This window comes from Haemorhous mexicanus, chromosome 6 (genome assembly GCF_027477595.1).
Source record: "Haemorhous mexicanus isolate bHaeMex1 chromosome 6, bHaeMex1.pri, whole genome shotgun sequence".
NCBI classification, from domain to species: Eukaryota; Metazoa; Chordata; class Aves; order Passeriformes; family Fringillidae; genus Haemorhous; species Haemorhous mexicanus.
The window spans coordinates 42,397,608-42,421,211 of record NC_082346.1 but is presented as its reverse complement, the minus strand read 5'-3'; the positions used below and the strand labels follow the sequence as shown (position 1 = coordinate 42,421,211).

Genomic DNA, 23,604 nt, shown 5'->3' with positions numbered 1-23,604 from the left:
GAAGCACAGTACTTCTGGAGATGCCAGCTTTTAATAAAGAAAAAGTGAGCATCTTCCTGACTCCTTTGTCAGCAGTCAAGGTGGTAATAACACTGCTACATCTTCATAATAAGTGGCACTAAGACTGCTGTGGGATGTAGATCCAAATCGCATGCTACTCTTTCACTTTCTTTCCGTCTTGCCTCTCCAAAAGGAGTTCTCTTCTGCAGCTCCACCATGACACTTTAGACAGTCTTATTTCCCCAAGGAAATAGGGAAAGAGTTCATGTTAGAGAAAGAGTCAGCTCTTCTACACAGTTCCCAAACCTCATTTTGACTAGTAAGAAACCACAAGAGTCCAATTCAATTTTCCACGCAACTCTCCAGACTACCGAGTGGACATACAGCTTTTATTAAAATGGACCAACAAGAGGTTTCAGAAGATGCCATAAGACATTTTAAAGCACCCTTTACTTACACATCTGTTCATATGTTGGTTTCCTACAAATATAAGAATCTGAAATATTTTGTTGCAAAAAACTTTACATACACACCAGAAAGAGCCCCAGGCAACTGTAATGCAGAAGTAAGGCCATGTTCACAAATGTAAAGTAAGACTTCTGAGCTTAAAAAACTTGTGTTGCCAGAACTAAAGAAAAAGTGGTTATGATCAGAAAATATTTTTACTCGATCAATAACATCATTGAGAGAAGCCTGTTTGGGTACAAAGGCCAGGTGTTTTGCATGGAGCCTAAAAAAGCTGCATGTTCATGCTACATGGAGACACTCCTAGCCAAGTCAATCCATTACACCAAAGGAAAAATATATTTCAGTAAAAGGATACATTATCTTCCCTAATTCCCTTATTTTGATCCTAACTCAGCAACTCTGTGTATACAAAGTTCAATGCAGCAAATGTCGTGCCCTGTCTCCTAGTTTGGTAAATTCAGTCCACCAAGGATGGAGCCCAATTTAAACATATCCTACCTATGATCAGCATCAAAAAGAAGTAAAAAAATTACACACCATCCAAACCTCAATGACAGTAGCCTGCAAGGATCACTGACAGAACTAAGGGTGTCTGCTCAAAAAATGCTACAGTTAAATCCTGATTAACTGCTCTGCCCCTCAAAACCTACAAAAAAGCTGAACTTGCAGGCAAGAGATCACAACAGACAGCATTTATCTGAAATGAAAAATGAAAAACCGAAGACTACCAATCTAAGGAAAAGTGGTGATCTGTACATAGCTTTGAATTCAGAAGGACTCCTTTATGATATTCCAGAAATTTCAGAGGCTGCTGAGGTTGCAGAAGACTACAATTCAAACCCAACGACAGCTTAAATTGAGAGCAAGGTAGTTGTTCCTCATTCATGTGCCCATCCATCTCTTGCTGTCTCTGGAAGAGTCCCTCCATTACAGAGAACCCTCAGAGATTTCTGGTAGTGGTTGCTTAACTACCAGGCAGTTTAGCCTATTACTAAAATAAATAAATAAAAATATCCATTGTCAAACAAAAGGTCCTTCCAACCCTCCACCCTGACTGACATGCCAATGGCAAGCATCTATAGAAGAGAGTAAGTGAAGGGAGGCACCCAGCTGTACCTGCCTAGTAATTGCTCTCTCTGCTTTCTGCATCTCCAAGATGTCCAAGGCACTGGGGACTCCTCAGCAGTCAAGACACCCTGGAAGGATTTATCTTCCAATCATTTTTCTCATTATGGAGTGAGAAACTCCATGACCACAAGCTCCAGTGATGACATGTTCTGACTTCAATGCACAACACAAGTATCTCCTCATGTCTGTCCCCACACACTCTTTTATTCTCTCTGGATCCCACAGTATGAGAAACCGTGAGAAGTCACTCCCTATTCACACTTTCTCTGCATTAATGTTTTACAGATCTTTTTCACATACTACATCAGCTGTTTCTCTCCAGGCCAAAAAACTCTAGCCATTTACTTATTCTTCATATTAAACAAAATGATCACTGACTGACTAAGCTGAACTGGCTTTTCCTCTTATCAGTCTGGTACTACAAGATGACCAACTTTTTGCTGTTCACCTGCAATCCCGCAGTGTAGGGGGACAGAATATAAGAAAATAAAGACAGTGTAGAAAGTAATCTTACCCCTAAGGAGTTGCAGCTGGGCCAATTATCAAAGATTAGGAACAGGCCTGACTTTAACAGGCCACAGCTGTAACCAATGAGAAGAAGAGTGCTATAAAAGAGTGGCTTGGCTGGTTGAGAAAGAACTGGAGTCAGTTGGCCACTTTGTGAAAGAGTCAGTGCTCTGAGGACCTGCCCACAAGAAACACCCAGAAGGTATGAAACTTTTGTGATAAGGAGACAACAGTCTGGAACCCCTGCAATAAGATGACAATATCACAGGCCATCCAGGTCTAATCTGTGGGCCCTTGATTAAAGACCCTTCAACTGCACCCTTATTTTTTTTTGAACATATATGGAAAGTAAATCAGAAAATAAGAGCAAAGTTGCTAGAACCTAGTGAAAGCCAGGGAAATACCAAATACCATGGGAAACTATAAACTGAGACTTAGTTAAGCATGTTTGGGAACTGTCTCATTCCTCTTGAAAAAGAGTATGAGGATTTGACACTGGATAATACAGTCATTCCTAATTTTGCAGCAATAAAATCACAAACTACCTTCAACTCCAAATAAAACTTCAACCTAACACAAGAGATTAGACTACCAAAATTCACTGACAAGGAAATTGTAAGTTATATTCATCATATCTGTTTGGTCAGTTATCCTGCATTTTCTAATATTTAAGGAACACACAGCACCAAGGCACCATGACCTTCACAACGATACTGGGGCTTAAGAAGAACAGGCTTTGCAGAAGTCTTGCACTGACAGTATCACTGGAGCTGTACTGTGACACCACAGTGGCTAAATAACCATTCTGGCAGCAGTGAGATTTTATAAACATGGCTGTGATACCAGCTATCTATATTTACATTTCAGGACTTCTGAACCAGTATAGCAGGTGTTATCTGAAAAACATCAGAGATTCACAGGGAAACAATAGCAGGGTCTTCAAAAAGTCCCTGGACAACCACATTCCTTTAGCGACAGAGTGCCTTTCCCATTCTCCCATCCTACATATCTTTTACTTTTATACATAAGTTTTTTCCTGAAGTTTAGAAAACAAACTTTAAGGTTTTTTTTATAAGAAAAGCATTTTCCTCTGTGTATGTAGTTCTCATATATATCTCTCTGTATACCTATCCCAAAGGATGAGAGGACATAGCTTTAAATGCATGGACATTTCAGAGTTCCCAGTTCATGAAACTCAAGACTTCAAAATTCTTCTGAAGTCAACTTTGACTCAGATACTCCAAAAGGTGCAATGGGTAATACAGTGGAAAACCAGAGCTTCCAACCTAAATTTGCAGTTATTTACATAAAGTGTTTTGAAACTTGTGCTTTGTGGGCCACAAACATTGAGCCAAGGTCTGTGACTGGGTTTCCATAAAAGAGCTACTTCCCTCTTGTTCGCCACATTAGCTGGGGTCTGCTCATTCTGCAGGGCTCACTATTCCACTCTAAGCAAAGCATGCAAGTGGAAAAATAAAGGGACACAGAGGGGAGGATAAAAGTTCATAACAAACTTTTATATCTTTTTTCTTCCCCAAACTCAGAAATGAGACTCGGTTAGTGGCTGCAACCCACATTCAGAAGAGCTGCTATGCCTCCCAAAGTCACCCTAACTGTATGAACAACTAAAAGTCAGTGTATTCATTGAGCCCAATTCCTTCTCCCTTAAAATACCCACATTAACGGGAACAGTAAAATTGACACAAAGCACAACTTTAGAATAATCAAAACAATTTTTCGTAATTAACCAATAAAATAATTAATTAATGAAAGGAAAGTAGAAGCTCTAATGTGAGAAGGTTGGACTTCATAATCTTGGAGGTCTTTTCCAGCCTAAATGTTTCTGTGATTCTGAGAACCAAAGCAAAAAGAAAAAAGCAGCTACAAGCAAAATTATGAGGTAGAATTTTACAGAGCTTAAAAAGCAGACAAGGAAACACAAGCTGAAATCTCAGAAGAAGTGCTGAAAAATAATTTATTTTTAAAAGACTTTCTTGATACAAGGACCTAAGCCTGGAAGCTTCCAGAGAACTCCAGAATCACCTTTTAACAAAGAATAAATACACAAAAGAGACCCCAGCCTGTCCTTAAAAAGGAAAGTAAAAATTTTTTTTAAATTGTTCATGCTACAAATATCCTGCTTCATTCAAGGAAAGCTATACTTTGACATGAATCCTGTGCTAAGGAAGGGAAGGATATTCTGCAAGGAATATTTTGTGCAAGAATCCACCTGCTAGCATGCCAGGAAGAAAGTGGTAGAACAAGCTGGAAAGAAAAGCCAAATTATATGTTGATAAATTAAATTGATTCACAGAAGCCATGGGGAAGTCAACAAACTAGACAGGGTTATAGAAAGTAAAGGTAATCCCCTATGGGAAAAAGAGGGGATGAAGTTAGTTGTAGAGAAGGGAACTCTGTGAAAAGCATAGAACCAAAAGAGGAATTGAGAAATCCATGGACAAAAAGTTAGGACAGCTGGGATTGTAGATAACAAAAATGTGAGATTCAGATAACAGTATTCAACTGCTCCTAGATGAAAGCCATCCAGATGTCTCATCAAGATGGACAAAACATTCAATACATCTGTTCCAAACTTATCAAGAAAGTCCATTTTTACAGACAAAATAGTAAGAGAGTTTACATGAATTCAAGAAACAAGACATGTAACGCAGTAATTATGAATTTATCAAACTACATCATGCCAAATCAATTATTCACATTTCAATGCTAATGTTGCAATAGTACCTCAATAAATCAACTTTTCAAAAGGTACCCTGTCCCAGAGCACTCTGCCTAATGAATTCTAATGCAAAATTGATGTAAAGCATGTTGTGAACTGGGTATGACAGTAACAGATCTCACAACATGACCGCAATATCACTCAATAGATGCATTTTTCATGGAGTGCTGCAGGAATTACTCTGGTCCTGCACAGTACATAATTAATAACTTGGATGAAAATAAAAGTCTTTGAAAATAGATTTGAGGTGGAATCTAGAAGAAAAGAGTTGGAAGGAAAAGTAAGTTGCTAATACAATGAAGCAGAATTGTCTCTCAACTTCACTGCTGATGAAACACTTTAAAATACCATAAAAAAAGACAGCGCACATTCTGAAAAGAAAATATGTAACAAAAAATAATCTTGGGAAGAACAGCTTTAAACCATAACTGAAATGTCAGAGTTTTATAAAAAAGAAGCAAAACTTCTGCGGGAGGCCTCATGCTGCCATCTAGAGGAGACTGGTCAGCAGCGGGTTTTGTCCTGCTTTTGACAGCCAGCTCCAATGAATCAGCCAAGTCAAGAGGGGACTAATAAATTCCAGTACAGAGATATAACCAAACCATATACATCCGAGACCAAACCACAAGTCCCTTAACTTTAATGAACAGACCTTCTGGATTTTTTTTTCTTATTCTATTACTTATCTAAGTCCGTAAGAGAAAATAACCTAAAGACAGTATTAGGAAAAACAGTCCTAAGCAGCTTCTGTTCAAATATCACACAAAGATAAATGTATATTACAACATTTTCCAAAGATAAATGTATATTACAACACACAAAGTATTCAGTGGATTACAATAAAGGAAAACTGCCTTCAGTGACAAGAAGTTACAAGCACGGAAACCTTTTATAAAGGTTGAAAATTCAAGACTTAAGTTATAACTGTTGAGCCTCATATTTCAGTTTTCACTCACTTTGTCTTCTTTATGTATGCACTTGTTCTCAGTAAAAATAAATGGAACCATATGCAACAAATATTGCACATGCAATAAGGAAACAAACACCTCCCTAGCTTTACTGCAACTCGGGCTCTGCTAAAGTCCATCTAGCAGAACAACATTGTCTGACATCAGAGCATGCAACTTAACTGAGAAAGCCAACCATCAGCCAACCTTTGCCTTTGACTCACTGCATTTGCTACACTGTTGTACTTTAACTTCACTAAACGCTTTACACAGTCTTAACAGATATTAGCACTTAGTAAAATGAACTTAAAGTATGTTAAAATGAGTTTAATGATTTGTTATTAAGAATGCATTAGGCTATCCTATGTTTGCAGTCACAAAGACTCTAAAGGTTTATTACTAAGTTGTGTTACCCACTGAAGGAAGGTAAAAGACTTGAAATTTCTGGTGCTTTGTGTAGCCTAAGAGTAATTACAACCAGGGTCTATGTTAGAGCATAACTAAACAGAAAAAAAAAGTGTGGCAGTATGTATGGGTAGCATTAAAAACAGCTCCACAATACTCTTGAAATCCTCAAAGCTGGATCAACCTGCTAACAAGAGTTCTAAACACAACAATGAAAGGAGCTCTTTCTTCAAAAAACCACAGTAAGAGTTGGCTGTTTGCAATTGGGATGAAAGTCATCTTTATTCCTCAATGACATCACTGCCCACCACAACTGAATGTAGAAAAAAGTAACGGCTACAGAAGCAGAAAACACTATGAACAGCAAAGTATAGGAGAATCCTATGCACAAGCACAAGTTTCCCTGCGGAGGCAGTGCATGGAGTTTGAGAGAAGTACTGCCACAAGTATTCTGAGAAATACCTTTAGTATATCTGAGTGGGAAGTTAAGCAAAGTGACCTGACTGATGTAAGACAATGTTAACTCAGGAACAGAAGTCTCTGTGCCACTGGGTAACACCAGACTGACATACATGTTTGCCCCCATGCAGGTAGGCTGTAAGTTGGAGATGTAAGCTCATTCTCTTATCCAGTTGCAGGAGGTTACTGTCAAACACTTGCCAAATCTTCCAACACACATTTCCAGCTACCAATGTACAAGCACATGCTTTAGTGGAAAGATTTGGAATGCAGTCAGCCATATCTGTGTATAGCACTTACATTCATCCAGTCCCAATTGATAAGCTAGGTTCTGCAGGCCACGAACTTTTTCCATCAGATTAGCTGTAGTAAGGCTCCCCAACTCTGAAGAAGAGAGAAAAAGGTGAATTTTAATACTGTCAATAGTCCTCCAGTTGCAATTCACCTGTTCAGTACTTCACAGAGTACTTTTGAGCCATACTTCTGTCAGGATATGTTTCAGTGAACAGTTGTATGTTCAAAATTCAAGCTGACTCCACCCCTAATTTTAACATAAAAAGAAGGACAGCCATGACTCTAGTTTATGCTTTAATCTGGCACCATTGCAAAGAAGTAATTGTAATTAAAAGTAATTTGACCCATACTTTGGAAGTTCCTGTAAGTTCACACTGCAACATGAATAAGCTATATAAAAGTATGCAAGGGAATGGACTTATTTTGCATTAATAACGTGCATTCAAGCACATTTCTTGGAGCAAGTCAGAGTTAAATCATCTCACTTCCACTCTGCAGCGTGACATGTCACTGTGACACGATCACACATCACCATCCAGAATTCATGACAGGCAGAGCACACTGAAGGATGTCTACTGCAAACTAACAGCTGCAACATGCAGCAAGTGTGCATGCCAGCTAATCCTGCTGTAACTTCCCCTACAGCCTCACCATTGCATTGGAGCTCCTGGATCTGTGAGGGAACACACACACACACACACGCGCACACACACGTAGAGCATCTCTGAACAAGTCAAACAAGTCTAAGCTACTCACCAACTGATCAGCTGAGTCTGTCCAATAAATTCATGCTACTTCTCAAAATGCAGGAGATGCTCATTATACTTATACAGTGATAAAAAAGGCTAAGGGAGGTGACTCAAATATGCACAATGTTACACTGCTTGTTTTGAAAAATCAGCCTGCCACTAACATCTGGATAGGCTCCTGGAAATAACTGGTTTAATGAAAATGTCCATCATTAACAAGATGAAGAGACTTCTGGGCTGGAGATTCTGCAAATGCGATGGCTAGAGATCTCAGGCCATAGGGCCACCACCAGAACATTTAAAGAACAAGTGCTTTAAGCCTCTTAAGCAAGTACTGAATTCCCATCTGCTTTGGCAACCTCAATTCCTGTCCACAATATTCATACTCACCCTTCAGCATATCAATATCATCATTTTCTAATTCAGCCATCCACTTGGGAGGAGAACTTGTAATAGGCTGTTTTGAAAACAACAGAAGTTCATATTCAGAAAAGTCCATTTTTAGAATTATACAATGAAGTACGATCTGCATTGAAAACTAGTTACACCGACAGCAAAAATATGGGAGTGTGCTCCATAGAAATGGAGCACTTTTATTTTTAATCTTGTTTTTGCAGGACATTTAAGAATTAAAACCGGCATACCACCATCCACAAGCCAAAAATCATTACGAAAAACAGGATTTTCTGAAGTTTAAAACCCTTTATTGCTTCCAAAGTATAATTCTCATACATAGTGAACCGCATAAAGTATAAAAAAGAAACACATATATAAAAGATACATTAAAACCAAAATGTAGCATTTACTGGATTTATTACTGAGATACGGCTCATAGAAGATGTAAAGCCCGCCAGAGAACCTGCAGATCTACTATTACACGGAAGGAGGAAACGCGAAAGGCAAAGCAGCGCTCACTCACGCTTTTGAAGGAGGCGGCGAACTCGGCAACCCCGGGCACTGGGGAGAGAAAGCGGAGGTTGGCGGGGGCCGAGCGCCTCTGCGGGCAGCACCGCCACCCCGGCCTGGCCCGGGCCGTGCAGCTGCCTCAAGGCGGCCCGGCCCCGGTCGGGCTCTCCCCACCCCACCCCACCCCAAGCTGTCAGACTCGGGGCCGCGGGCCCGCCGGACTTACGTTGCTCGGGCCACAGGTCCGGGGAGGCACGGTCCAGCTTCTCGAAGCTCAGCAGCGAGGCCTCCAGGTCGGCGCCTGCAACAGAGAGGGGGTGAGGGGAGGACGGGCGGGGAGCGGCGCGGGGCAGCGGCGATACCGCCCGGCCCTCCCGCCTCACCGTCCGCCGGAGCCGCCATGGCGCGCGCCTCACGTGACCGCCCCCGCGGCCGCGGCAGAGCGGGAGCGGAAAACAAACCCCGCCCCCGAGCCCCACGTGCCGCTCTCGCGGCCGCCGGGGGGCGGCGCTGGGCCGGGCGGGGCCGGGCCGCGACGCTCGGAGGGCGGCTCGGCCTCCTCAGCCAATCGGTGGCCCGGTACGGGGGGCGGGGCCCGAGGGAGGCGTGGCCGGAGCGACTGCTGGCGGCGATTGGCCGAAGGCCGCGCGGGGGCGGGGCCCGAGGCGGGGCGGGGGGCGCCGCCGGGGGCCTCGGAGCGGGGACCCTCGGCCGGGATGGCGGCGGCGGCGGCGCGCGGAGTGTGGGGCGGGCGGCGCCGCGTGGCGCTCAGGGTGAGGCGGCCGGCTCCGGCTCGCGGCGGCTCCCGCTGCTCGGGGGGCGCCGGGGGGTCGTAGCTCACCTGGCCCCGGGACTCCGCGGGGGGGTCGGTCCCGGACGGGCAGAAGCCGGAGGGGGGTCGGGGGGAGGTGCCGCCTGACCCGCCCTGAGGTGGTCTGTGCTTCCCCCCGTCCAGCTGCCGCGGAGAGCCGGTGGTGCCCCCTGGATCACCTCAGTCGCCGCGTCCTTCTCTTCCTCGGTGGTGAGTGCCCGTCCCGCGGAGCAGAGCCGGTGGGCGGGGGAGGGAGGCGCGGGAGAGCCCCGGACGCTGCCCTCACGTCCGCTTCGCTAAGGCCGTTCCCTCCGGCTCGGCTGGACCCCCCGTGGGTCCGGGTGGGTCCGGTGGAACAAACATCGGCACTGCCCCCGTGCTCGACGGGAGGGATGGAAAAAAGTTCCATGTCCGATTTGTCAGAGTTCGGAGCTGGTCGGTGGCCGCCCGCCACCTCGCGTTCTCCTGGTGGCTCCGGACTGGCCTCATGCATCTGTTTGCGACAGAGAGAAGATCTGGTTTCCTTCGGACAGTATCAAACAGCTTTAGTTGTTGTACTGCCTTTTTTCCTCCGCTGTCCATGGCCGCACTCTCTCCGAACTCCAAACCAGGATTCCACAAGTAGTCTGCTTTACTGCCGTCCATGTTTCCGCAGCAGGTGCATTCTCTGCATAAAAAAGGGTGGCGATCTTACGGAAAAAGTGCAATTAATTTTAATTCACCATTTCCTGGCTTGCTTAAAGTATTTTTTTGTTGCGTGTGCAATGTTTGAGATATCCTTTTTAAGCAATTTGAAAAAAACATTAACTCCATTGCACTGAAATCTGTGTGGATCATAAAGCCCTGGAATTTCCAGCTCCATTGTATTAGCCTCAGTGGCACTGAGGCTAATGGAGTGACTGACAGCCATAGGAGTTTGTCATTCTTTAGACCAGCACTAGACCAGCAGCTTTTCTGACAGTCAGGAAACTCGGTCGGGGGACTCAGATTTCCTGTGCTTCCTTCCAGGTTCTAGAGGAGATTGTGTTTTCATAGGCACAGATTTCTGCTTCTCTTCTCCAAATGTGATTCCAGCTACATAATTATCTGCAATTTTTAAATTTTAATTCTCTTCTAGTGTTGCTTTCCAGATCATTAAGTTTTGCTTGTCCATTAACAGACTTATTTTCTACTTCTGATCCTAGCTTTCTCATCTCAAAGCTTTCTCAATTTGTTCCAACCAACATTGCTGCTTATTTTTTTTCATTTTCATCCACTTTTCACTGCCATTACTTGTCCACCCAATACCATTTATGTTCCTGGTTCTTTCTCTGATCTCTTTCTCTTCGTTACACTTTGGATAGCATCCAAGTCCTCATCTCCCTTTCATAATTCCACATCACAGTTTCTTCCATTTTCTGATACATTTGAGTTTATATCCCAGTTCTGTTGATCTGTCCCATTTCTGTTATTCATACAGAAGATCCACTTCCCCTTTCTCTTACTTGTTCTCCCCAAGTCATGGATTTTTGTCATGATTAACTGGTTCTTGCTTTCTCCTAGTTCTGTCCTTACCTAACAATGTCAACTCATCTTTTCTAGTTTCTTAATTTATACAGTCACAATTTGTTTTCCTGAATAGCGCAGTTTTGTTGCCTATCTAATACTATTTACAGCTTTTAACTCTGCTTTCTGTTCTGTTCAATGTTTGCCTGATCTTCTTATTCCAAACTTTCCTTGTCCCTCCTCTTCATCTGAGTGGGAAGGTTCTGTTTTCTGTGCTGCCAGCCAGGACAGCCCACAGACACAGGTTTCTTGCTCTTAGTTGCAAGACCAAGTGGGGGGTGGGGAAAGTCCAGTTTTCTGCTTGAAGCTATAAACTGGGAAGACGAACCTGCTTAGTGGCTTGATGGGAAGGAGGCACATGGGACAGTGGTACAGTCTGCACTGGGTTCATGGAATTCCCATGATGTGAATTATTAACTGTTTCTTCTGAACATTTGTGAGTTGGAGTTTTTCAGGTTTTGATTAAATAGATTGAAACAATTCTGAACATAAGCATAGCAATGTATTTTTATCTATAACTGCTTTTAGAAAGAATTTTGGTAATTTTGGTATAAAGTGAGTGCAGATTGGGGCAGAAAGCAGTTAGCTGGGTCTTGCTGTGAAGACTCAATTCAAACTCTGGTAGTTCACATAGCAGTAAATGATGAAGGCTTGCATGTAATATGGCACACTGGTATTTAGGCATGTTGAGACAAAAGTAACTCACTGTCCAATGTTTTGCCCTCCACAGCCAACAACCAAACTCTTCATTGATGGGAAGTTTATTGAGTCCAAAACTACTGAATGGATTGACATTCACAACCCGGTAAGTGAATGGTCTCATCTTATGTAAATAGTGATCATTGTGAAACAAAGTCTGTGCCTCTCTTCAGGGATGTGGCAGAAGAAAAACATACACATATTTCTTGGGAAAGGTTTAGACTTGGAGCTTAAGGCAGACTACAGCTTCTCAATTTCCTTTTCACATGAAATGTCAGTCTCAGAATAAGTTACTATCGCCTTTACCTCTCTCAAATAGTAAGCTGCTGATCTGCAGAAAGGAAGCTTAAATTTTACTTTTTTTCCTTTTTTTTTTTTTTTTTTCATAGAAAGGCTCTGTGATGAGTATGTCAAATTTCTGAAGGGTGTCTTTCACCCTGTATATGAAATCAACTGGGTGTGATTTGATGCCAGCTGAATGTGAAGTCCTCATAGAGGCTGATATTACTCAGATTAAAAAGGTTAAAATCCTGACAGCTGAAGTTCCTCTCCTTTCAGAGAGCTTCTATCTGTTATCCTCAATTATCACAGAGCTGGATGCTATGCAGTGCAAAATAGATAAGTAGCACTGGTATTGTCTATGTACTCCACCAAAGACAAATGGAAATGAGGTTGCACTCAGAATTCTGATCCTCCTGGTCTCCCTAGTAAGCATTTAAACAGCAGTTTCTAAATCTTCTCTGTAAAGCTTTATTTTCATTTGCTTTGTGGAAATTATCAGAGCAGCAAGTCATGTTCATGAAGCTCATTTGGTCTCTATGTAGCAAGCAGTGTTCTTGTTTAATTTTCTTCCTCTTGTTTTGAGTAGTTTCTCTCTTAGTGATATATCTGAAATTTTTGTCATGTCAAAGCAGATTTAATTTTTAAGAGAACATTAGAAGGAGGTTAAACTGGCAACAAGGTTGAAGTTAAAATACTGTAGAATTAAGGTTGTATGTAAATATAGTACTTTGGCCTAGGGGTATAGGTAAGCTAACATCAATGGCAATTGCACAGTCAGGTACTGCTTTTCACAAAGGAATTTTGCCTCATTTAATGTGCAAGAGGGACAGCCAGATGAACCAAGACAATGGAGAGGGAAAAAACCAAAGCCCACAGAAACTTTTGCCTTATATTCTCTAGAAGTTTCAAGATAGACAGGACACTTCAACTCCAGCTTGGAAATCAGCACTGCATTTGTAGTTTTCTGAGTACCTAACTTGATATATTTGGAGTGCAGGTTTTCAGAACTACTCCAGTTGTAGCCCAGGTCTTTTGTGTGCAATCAAGGAAGGCATTTATTTTGTGCTCTGCCCTCAGAATTACAACTCCCTGTAGAACAAGACTATTAGGTGTGTCCTGTGAAAGGACTCTTGAATGGTTGGTGGGAAAAGATGGGAAAAGCTGAGTTTTAATGCAATTTGTTTTCTGTTTCAGGCCACAAACGAGGTGGTTGGTCGTGTACCAAAAGCCACAGCCAGTGAGATGGAGGCAGCTGTGGCTTCTTGCAAAAAGGCTTTTTGGAACTGGTCAGAAACATCTGTTTTGAGTCGCCAGCAAATCTTTCTGCGCTACCAACAGCTCATCAAAGACAATCTGGTGAGACACCATGGCTGTGTGTGATGGCTATGGCTGAATGCATTGCAGCTGATTTTAGGAACTAAATTGAGAGACTCGGGGTTTACAGAGTTCTTGATGAGGTGTTGCCATGATCGAGGAACCAACTGACACACTGTGGAGAGGTGCAGCAAAACACTTCCCATCCAATGGTAACAATGGCTGTACTTCTTAGGAAATATTATTCTGAATTTGTCCCTTTACCAAGAGACCGTGGAAGGAACTTTAATCCTTGATGGAACTTGTGTCAGTTGATGAAGACAAGTATGTTGCTGTGGTTTTGGGTTTCCCTGATGGATTTTTTGGTGTGTATGTGGTGTCATACCTGAAAGCATTAGAATACAAGCCGTCCTAGGATGATTTTTTCTAAAATGTCACCTATGTGGGTTATTGGCTTCTTGTTTATAAGGAGCAAATCAGCCAGCATAGGTTTTTCTGGATTCTGTTCAGTCTATTCATTGTGATGTTCAACTCTGTTAATTCTGTCTTATCCTTGCAATCTGTTTAATGGCTGGGCACTTTTCTAACATTTATAAATATTGTGTTTTCCATTTTTAGAAAGAAATTGCCAAACTCATCACCTTTGAGCAAGGGAAGACCCTGGCTGATGCTGAGGGAGATGTTTTCCGAGGCCTCCGTAAGCTGCTGGCTCCTCCCGTTGAAAAGGGGGTTTGAGAACCCACAGGAATGGATGAGGTCTCCTGAGCAACTGATTGCTCTGTATATGTTGATCCCTTTATAGCCCCATAGTCAAAGTGTTGCTCTAAGGTGAAGAGTTTTCTTAGATAGAGTATCTTTAAATCACTTCCAAGTCATTAGAGCTTTTTCTAGGAGTGACTGCAAGTTGCTAAACAGGGATAAGAACTTCTTACCTGTTTTCAGATATCTAAGGTTGAGTCCCAGGTGGTACAATAGTGCTATACCTGTGCATTTTGTAGTGGGCCTGTTGTGTCTGCGCTCCTATCACAATGATGTGTAGCGTGGTCAAGAGAGAATCCATTCATAATTTTTTCACAATGCTTGGCAGAGGGATTTTCTGGATCACAACAAGTTTTAAGTTGTGGGAGAAGAGGCTGGAAGAAAGAGGTGGGTCAAGGCAGTAGTGAAAAGGGAGTTTGGGGACTCATTGTTAACAGATCATCCAGCAGCATATTGCCCTTTCTGCTGCAGAGGTGGTTGAACATGCTTGCAGTGTGACATCCCTCATCCTTGGGGAGACCATGCCCTCCATCACTAAAGACATGGACACTTACACCTACCGCCTGCCTCTGGGCGTGTGTGCCGGCATTGCACCATTCAACTTCCCAGCCATGATTCCTCTTTGGATGTTCCCCATGGCTATGGTTTGTGGAAACACCTTCTTGATGAAACCATCTGAGCGTGTACCAGGAGCACTGATGTTCCTTGCCAAGCTGTTTCAGGATGCTGGTGCCCCCGATGGGACCCTGAATATTATCCATGGACAACATGAAGGTAATAACAACCCTTCCCGGGACATGACAAATGTATGTGTTGTGGTGTGTGCTCAGTGGGAGGTACCAGTTGGAGAGTCTGAGACTGCTGCTGTTAGATAGGTTTGGACAGATGCTTCAGCTCTATTGATAAAGCTGAAAGGTGAGTGGGAGATTCTCTGTCACCTTGCGCCAGATCTTTCAGGAGATACGGTGGGCAAAATTTTGGGGATTGGGGTCAGAGTTCCCAAGGCATGTAAGTGCTCAAATTCTATTTAGCAACCAAAACTGCAACTAAAATAAGTAGATAAATAATCTTGGATTCGCAAGGAAGCCTAAACAAGAATTAAATGCCTCACTGACTATACAGTGGATGCCAGTATCCTGGCTCCTAACATGCTATTTTTTACAGCACACAAGTAACTTCAGGACATGATGATACAAATAGAGAACAGTAACTTCACTTTTGACACTGCTCAGGCACCCTGGGAGGTGCCCAAAGCATGAAGAGATGTGAGAGAGCCAGTAGAATGAAGACAGGGCAGGAGTACATGTCCTAAGAAGTGAGTGAAAAGTTACACAGACAGGCTTTCTGGGAACTCAGATGTAGGAAACACAGAGGCAATAATTTCAATGAGAAGAAAGATACACAGGTTTAGTGCTGTGGGGATGGGAACGGAGGGAAGCATTTGTGCATCACAGTTACAATGTATTATTTCCTATTTGAAGCTGTGAATTTCATTTGTGACCATCCGGATATCAGAGCAATCAGCTTTGTGGGATCTAATCAGGCTGGAGAGTACATCTATGAGAGAGGATCCCGAAATGGCAAGAGAGTCCAGGCCAACATGGTAATGTCTCTGAACAGAGCACACTTGAGCACACAGACTACCTCTGTCACCTGTGAATGTTAAAAGAGACCACACCACTCAGCAGCAGAAGCTGACTTTGCTGCTGATAGCTAAGTGATAAGGCTGCTCTCTTGCCAGCCTGTTGGTAGCAGAATCATAGCCACTATAAGAAATCATTGCCAGAGGGCTAGAGAAGAAGCAGTCTGGGGTGGTTAATAATGGGAGACTGTGTATTGTTTTTCAGGGAGCCAAGAATCATGGTGTGGTGATGCCTGATGCCAATAAAGAGAACACCTTGAACCAGCTGGTTGGGGCTGCTTTTGGAGCAGCTGGCCAACGCTGCATGGCCCTATCTACAGCAATTCTAGTAGGAGAAGCTCAGAAATGGCTGCCAGAGCTTGTGGACAGAGCCAAAAATCTACGAGTAAATGCAGGTACAGACTGAGATAATTTTTACAAGGTACTCCACTTCTGTACAGCCATAGCTTTTAAGGTCAGCTTATCTGCCATACCGTGTTGTGACCCTTGGAGCTATTGGCACCACCGGTTTGATGTGCAGGGGTAGGAGCTAGCAGATTGTCTGGATTGGGAAACCCAGCCCTGGACTTGGAGGTAGGAATATGTTTTCAGCTGCTGGGAACTGGTGGGACTGTGATGCAATGTTTACAGGATCAGTCTTGTTTTAACTGGAGATTTGTGGTTAAATCCTATGTTTACCTCATATCTGCCTTTTATATAGCAACCTCATTTTAAGATCCTTCCAATTTGTAGTAAACATACAATAAGAAAAGAAAAATGGAAACAAGTACTTTGAAAAAGCTAGACTGTTATTAATTCTAGGGGAAATACATTTTGTTTATATTCAATAAAGTGCTGCAAAGCGGAAAAGTTTCCTTCCTGAGAAGAATCTATTGTTGAATTTTGGCTTTCTGGTGATTCTGTGTTGATTATGAGAGCTGCAGCGGTGATGTTCCTGTTCATCAATGTCTCAAATCTGTGTTCTGTGTCTTGGAAACATCAGGATTTTCAGATTTTTCCTACTAGTGTAGTTATCTCCCAGATGCCTATGAAAAGGAAGTTGTCACAGTTAAAAACTTGGTGTCTCTGCCTCTTCACAGGAGACCAGCCTGGAGCAGATCTTGGGCCTCTAATCAGTCCCCAAGCTAAGGAACGGGTTTGCAGTCTGATTGAGAAAGGAGTAAAAGAAGGTGCCAGCCTTCTCCTGGATGGACGCAATGTCAAAGTGAAGGGTTATGAAAATGGCAATTTTGTTGGACCAACGATCCTTGCCAAAGTCAAGGTAAGATGACCAAAACCAGTGCTTGCAAGTGTGTATTGCAAGGTCAGCTGAAAACTGGGTTAGCCAAATCAGTCAGTAATCAGTGACCACCAGGTAGAAAGGCCATAAATGGCTCAGCCTTCCCTTGCACAGTGTCAATGAAGTACTCCTTGTAATGCAGGCAGTAAAAGCAGAAAGCACTCTGGAGATAAAAAGTGGTGCCTTCTTTAGTGTACTAGATAGAGTACAGGGCATGGGAAATGGTGAAGAGGCAAGGAGGACTGAAGGATGGCCTGTGGCAATGCAGTATGATCAGTAATCCTAGGAATATAACAAGTACCAACAGCATGTGTGTTTCTTACATCCTATTTACTATGATATTTTTATTATATCCTTTATACAAGCTGCTTTTTCTGCTCTTTGCATTGGCAGCCAAACATGACTTGCTATAAGGAGGAAATCTTCGGGCCCGTCCTAGTGGTGATGGAAGCAGACACTTTGGATGATGCCATTGAGATGGTGAACAATAACCCCTATGGGAATGGAACTGCAATCTTCACCACCAATGGAGCCACAGCTCGGAAGTATTCTCACTTGGTAGATGTGGGGCAGGTATGTTCCAGCTAGGATTGTTGCTTTTAGCCCTCACCATTTACAGTGAGTAACCATTCAGCTGTAGTCACTGCCCTCTCAGCCAGCAGTACCCAGCCTCAGACATGAGAAAACAAAATGCATTTGAAGAGTGCTCTGCAATCTGTTACTTCTTGTGACTAATATGGCAGCTTTCCTTTGGTGTAGGTGGGTGTCAACGTTCCAATCCCAGTACCTCTGCCCATGTTCTCTTTCACTGGCTCTCGTGCTTCTTTCAGAGGGGACACCAATTTCTATGGCAAACAGGTAACTTTCTGATTCACAGTACTCTATTGGGTTAAATTGTGATAAATTTGAATTGTGATAATCATTGATATAAATGTTATAAATGGCAATGGGCAGATGTCATCAGACCTCATTAGTGAGGAGACTTTGCAGATATTTCAAACAGGAAACTGAAAACCAGTCAGTGATCACAGCACCATAATGCATGTCACAATCATAGATAGCCCATTCCTCTTTATTTTTCTCTTAAGTGAAAAAATGCAAGTCTTTTTAGAATATTTGAGAAGGGAGCAATAACTAGCAAGCTTTCTCATAGAATCAGAATCTTTGTGAAACTGGTAAAAAGAACAGGCAGACAAGAATTGTTCCCAAAGAAGAAAACTCAATCCTGTTTAGATAAAGCAAAAACTGTTTGATACACCACTAATGTAGACCTGAGAAATTCATAAGGCCAAATATCTGATATGTGGCTCTCTCCTCCAGGGAGTGCAGTTCTATACACAACTGAAAACTATCATTTCTCAGTGGAAAGAGGAAGATGCCACCATTGCCAAGCCTGCTGTGGTTATGCCAACTATGGGAAACTAAACCAGCCTTTGCAGATGCTCTTCCTGGTGCCCTTCTATGCTGCACTTTCCAGCTTTGTTCTGACTATCGCCCTTTACTTGGGAATGAATAGAAAGCTGCTTTGTCTCAAGGATCTGTTACTGTGCAGGCTCATGTGACTCATGGTCTGGATTTTCTGTTGCTGTCAGTGTTTTTTTGGTTAGCTGAACTAATTTTTTCCATACAACCTATCAAAGACTAAATAACCTTATCTAACTGAAATGGCAGCCACTGAGATTGGTCTTAGTTTGTGTTTCTTTTCAGACCCCATGAACTTGAACATTACTCTGGTTTTTATTTCAGTATCTTTAGCCTTAGTGACTCACTCCTGACTACATCTTGTAGCAGGTTTATTTACCTCTTTATCTTGCATATTAAGATTCTGAGTTCACCTTACTCAAAGATGAGTACTCATTTTGAGTGACATAACTGGGACATCTTGCGTGTCTCACAGAAGTGACTTTACATATGATGAAAACAGCAAGTTGTCAGTCTCACCTGTCGAGCAGTTTCCAAAACACTGGGAGATAGCTTTGTATGGATTTTTCAGGAAAGCATATTTGTTTGCTTGTCTGAGGATGAAAGAAATTTCTGTATGGTACAGTGACCTTCACTGTACCTTTGACAGCTTGTAAACTTCTGTTCCTGTTCTGTCTGGGGCTTGTATGCTCAAGCTTACCAGCAATTCCATTATAGCTGAAAGTTGTTTGGTGCCTTTTCCCTGTGCTAAGGGATACAAGCCTACACATCCTGTAGCATAATGAAACTGTGGAAGCAGAAACATAACCATGTATGTGTATCTTTGTGTCACAGCATCATGTGCGTCTGAATAAAATGGAGCTTAAGTAGACAGGTCAGTAGGAAGAAAGAGCACATTTTTTAATCACAAAGCAGCCAGGCCTTGTCTGTTGGTTTCCTGTCCTGATTGTAGCTGTATTTCTTGTGTTGGTTGATTCACTCCTTGTCACATTTGCTCAAACAGTCATGTACTCTTGGGACTGCAAGTTCCTATTGCTAGAGAGGAGTATGGCTTGGTATATACAACGTGGTTTTAAGAATCTGTCCATTTGGAGCTGGAGAGCCTGTATTTTTATTTCTGGTTCCTGAAAGACAATGCAGCCATGAAGGATCTGCAGGGATCTCACTCAAACATCCATGGAAATTAAAATTCTTCTAATGATTGTAACCATTAAGTGTTCTAATTAAACAATCTGAATGTGAACACTTTGTATCCTGCCTTCTGGTAAAGATGCCTTGTAACTGACAGCTCTATATTAGTGCAATTGCTCTGCATTCACTAATGTTTGTATCTCGTTTTTTTCCTCTGCTATACACAAGAGGGAAATTCTCACCTTGCAATTTGATTACGGATTAAAAACATGCTAATATATTTCTGCAGACCATGACTGTTCCTTGGTAAGACCTTACATGGGTGTGATGTTGATTTTATTCCCCTCTTCACAGGAGATAGAGAGTCTGCAACTCCTGTAACCCATGTATACATTTTCCTTTTACAGTATTTCAGGGACCTCTGTACCAGTTTTCTTGCACAGCATTTCAAGGAATGCCTCGTTTCTGTTTCCATGTACATATAATTTGATCACAGACATCTTCACCAAGTTATACCAACACTTTATACACGGGGTTCTAACCACTAGTGCAAATGGTAGTGCTTTGTACAAGGTCTTGCAAGCTCCTTGCTTGGGAAAAAATGAGGTCTTTAGGAGGGAGAAAAATAAGTCTATTTCAGATGGATTTCAAACACAGAGTCAAAGCAGCAGTGCAGCAGAGAGGGGATCTAGAATTCACAGCCTTTTCCTCAGAAGCCAACTTTCAAATTGAAAAGTGCAGATGAGTTGCTAATTGGTGGCTGCTGTTCATGGAAAGTATATAGCTGCCTTACTTGGTCTATGCTGTTAACATCTGAACATGTGGATCATTGCAGAAGAGGATGAATCTGATAATGTGGCCTGCTGTGTAATAAATATTAGGTTGGGAGAAGTATTTTCTGTGTTGCAAAGGTAAAATATTCTAGGTAAGTCACTATTAAGACATTGGCATTCACTCAAGTATCTAGGAAAGAAATACTAATTAACAGCATCTAATACTGTCTACAGTCATTTACTTTCAAAATGCCTTCATTTTCTCCCTAATCAGCATTGCTATTCTGACTTTGCTGTTGTCCTATTAAAACCCATTGTATCCTTCTTTTAGAAATTCTAAAATCCATCTTCTCCTGTAACAAAAGCAGTCTGTTATCAAGGTTACCTGCTCCCTGAGGTATTGCAGGACTATTCCTGCACTTTCTCCAGATACCTTCTACACACCTGTATGATCTTTTCATTTGTGTGCAAACATCTTTTCTAATTATCCCCATTTCCAACAGCATTTTATGCAGATAGTTTTAAATAATTGAACTAGAAATACAAATCTTGTGGGTTCCTTTTCTAATACTGAACTGCCTTTTTTAGTTTAAGCTGCAGATGCTGTTTGATTGTAATTTACCTGCCTCATCTCACTGCTGTTACTGCTTTCCACTCATCTGTTTATTCTCCTTTTTATTTAATATTTCACATAAAAATAAGCTCAGTAATGTATCTTCTATGTTATACAAAAGTATAAAGTATCTCATAATAAATTTCTTTAGACTATTAAAATAGAATTTCATAGTCAACACTTTGAAGACTATTAAAAACAGTTTCTTGCTCAGAAAGCACTGAAATCCAGATTCTGAAAGATATTTAATATGCTCCAGTCTAAAAATTGTTTTAAAAGTCCAAAAATTGTTTTAAAATGCCTTAACCACCTCTGAGAATTGGGCCCTGTGACTTCCACTCAGAGGGGTTTTTTTCCTATCTGTGTCAAGAAAAAGGCTCCAATCCACTTCCATGTCCATTTTGGGTGGTGGCAGCCTGCCTTTCCTAAGGAAGTGTCTCACATCTTTCTATATCTTTATGTATAAATGCCTCCAGGGCTCCTGCTCATGAACTTTATCTGGTAATTTGATGTCTGAGTATTACATTTTGGCTCGTGTGCTTGACTGCCTCACATCTGACAAGCTGTGCATGCCAGAACCCTGCCCTACCTACTCCTCCAGGGTAAGCTGACACTGCTTGCCTTGGAGTGTTATAATTAGCAATAAAGTTGTATCTGAGGTGGTATCTGAAAATCAGGCACACGAGTCTTCATCGTGGTCCACCCTCTATGATCCTATACTGAATGCAACATCAGCTGCATAAATTTTGCCTTTTTAATCCAAATACCGGTGCTAGCTGAAAATGCATCTCCTTGTATGATCATGGACTTTCACAACAGCATCCTCCAGGAAACATAAACCTGCTTTTCAACAAGAGAGGGCTTTAGAACTGTGTCTAAATGCCTGCTGCTGAAAGATCAACATAAAAACAAATCTGAAAATTAATAAAAAATTCATCTTTTGTCACACAAACATTCATGTGCATATAGATACCTCACTATAATCTCATGTCCCAATTCACAGCTTATAATATATTTAATGCTGTTTGGACTTTGAATTTCCAGTGTAAGCCATATTTTAGGTATCTCTAAAGTCCTGCTCCCACACTTCTTATGCAGATAGCAATGAACCATAGAGTAAGTAAACTTTCCATAACCTGGCTGCAGATATTTGTACTTTTTAATACTGAGAACTTTGCTTTACAATACTCTTATAAGGAAATATACCTGGGGAGTGCTACACTCACAATAAACATTACTTACTTGTTTGGTAAAGATGGATAGGGATCCATTAACAACTGAACAAAATAAATCCCACTGCACTTAGTGAGGTTAATTCTCCTGGCTTCTGTTCTTGACCTTAGCAGTATCAAAATTTATTTCCACTTGTTCTGCTTTTGATACAATACAGAAAGATCTAACAGTATAGTCTAGTGCATGTACAAAATCAGTATACAGTGTACCAACTTTTTCAAAAAGTTAAAGTACCTCACACAGTTAGATTCTTATGTTAGATTCAGAATTTACTAGAATCCTGTGACCTGGAGTGATCAGCCCAGTTCAGTATCCACCTACTGAAGAAACAAAAGATTACCATGGATTTGTCCCATTCATTTGGACAAAAAGCAATCAAAAACATGTTTTTTTTTTTTTCTCATGTCAACTTACTGATATCCAGTTTTTCAAAAAAAATTTTCCCCTGAAAAAATGGAAAAGATCAATATATTAGAAGAAAATTTCAAAGGCATATCATTCATGGATTCTGTGTGTGTAAAGCAGGTTTAAAATTCTAGCTCTGCATTGCTCCTATTCAGCTTTTCATAGCACACAAATTTTAAAAATAAATGTAAGCACAGTGTTGTGTTTTCAGCTTCTAAATCTATGGCTCTCTAAAGTAAATAGAACAAACTCAATGACTTCTGTTCTGTTAGTGGTTATAAATAGTGGGAGGGGGAAGCCTTGTACGAACATTAACCAGTTTCAAATACATTGTCCTTTCCTTATCTCTCCCCTTCATACATAAAAGGGTCAATACACAATTTTCTCTCTCAGTTCCAGTCTGTCCCATCTTCTCCAGGGCAGAAGATTCCTTGGACCTCAATTACAGATTTCACCCCTGGTTTTTCAGGGAGCATTTCTCCTGTATAATCTTTGAGATAACCAGAACAAAGCATTCCAAATGACTGTGTCACCAAGTTATTCAGTAGCCAATCCATCCTAAACAAACACTTTTCTGAAGTTTAGGATTACGTTAATCTCTCAGGATGTATGAAAGCTTCAGCTATGTGGGACCTTAACTCTATAGTTTAAAATCCAAGTACTCAGACACTGCTGCAGTTGGCAGGTACAGATGTCTAGCACGAGGCTGGAGACCTCAATCCTGCAATCCTGCAATCCTGGCTACTGCAGCATGTGTAGCTCTATTTAATTCAAACTGCATCCTAACAGAAATTCCTAGATACACTTGTAAATCTGAGATTCTGTTTTATTCACCATAAAATGTAATCCTGTCAATCAGTACTGCACTGCATGTGATCTTGTTTTCAATATGTCAGTGTCTTACTTAATTTTTAGATTATTAGAAAGCTCGAGGAAAACAGCCTTGAAAGCACAATGCAAAGCAGAGGCTTCTAAGGTATGGAAAACCAGTGGAAAACAGACTGGATTTGCCATCTACTGTATGTTTCTGTTAAAATGATCAGCAATACAGTAAAGAGCTGTTAGCACCTTATTTGTAATTTTTTTAGGCTTC

At 41.6% G+C, this 23,604-nt stretch overlaps 2 protein-coding genes across 6 annotated transcripts in view; one reads left to right on the top strand and one right to left on the bottom strand.

The window, feature by feature from the left end:
• The window catches only part of LIN52 (lin-52 DREAM MuvB core complex component), an 81,119-nt gene extending 72,005 nt beyond the window's left edge, over positions 1-9,114 (bottom strand). For 4 of the 5 annotated variants that reach the window (XM_059849969.1, XM_059849967.1, XM_059849966.1 and 1 more), the window contains exons 1-5: positions 8,987-9,114; positions 8,830-8,904; positions 8,617-8,654; positions 8,088-8,154; positions 6,955-7,038 (exon numbers count right to left, since the gene is read on the bottom strand). In XM_059849969.1, the coding sequence (XP_059705952.1) occupies positions 6,955-7,038; positions 8,088-8,154; positions 8,617-8,654; positions 8,830-8,904; positions 8,987-9,005 (283 nt within the window). In that variant the 5' untranslated portion in view covers positions 9,006-9,114. Of the gene's footprint in view, positions 1-6,449; positions 6,881-6,954; positions 7,039-8,087; positions 8,155-8,616; positions 8,655-8,829; positions 8,905-8,986 lie in introns of those variants that run through there. The other variant, XM_059849965.1, reaches the window with a different exon arrangement.
• A 162-nt stretch (positions 9,115-9,276) lies between these two features.
• ALDH6A1 (aldehyde dehydrogenase 6 family member A1) lies at positions 9,277-19,767 on the top strand. Its single transcript, XM_059849964.1, has 12 exons — positions 9,277-9,376; positions 9,559-9,624; positions 11,690-11,764; positions 13,135-13,296; positions 13,873-13,951; positions 14,485-14,787; positions 15,495-15,616; positions 15,861-16,050; positions 16,735-16,916; positions 17,328-17,507; positions 17,694-17,792; positions 18,255-19,767. The coding sequence occupies exons 1-12, from the start codon at positions 9,320-9,322 to the stop codon at positions 18,357-18,359; spliced, it is 1,620 nt and encodes a 539-aa protein (XP_059705947.1). The 5' UTR covers positions 9,277-9,319; the 3' UTR covers positions 18,360-19,767.
• Positions 19,768-23,604: the final 3,837 nt, after the last annotated feature.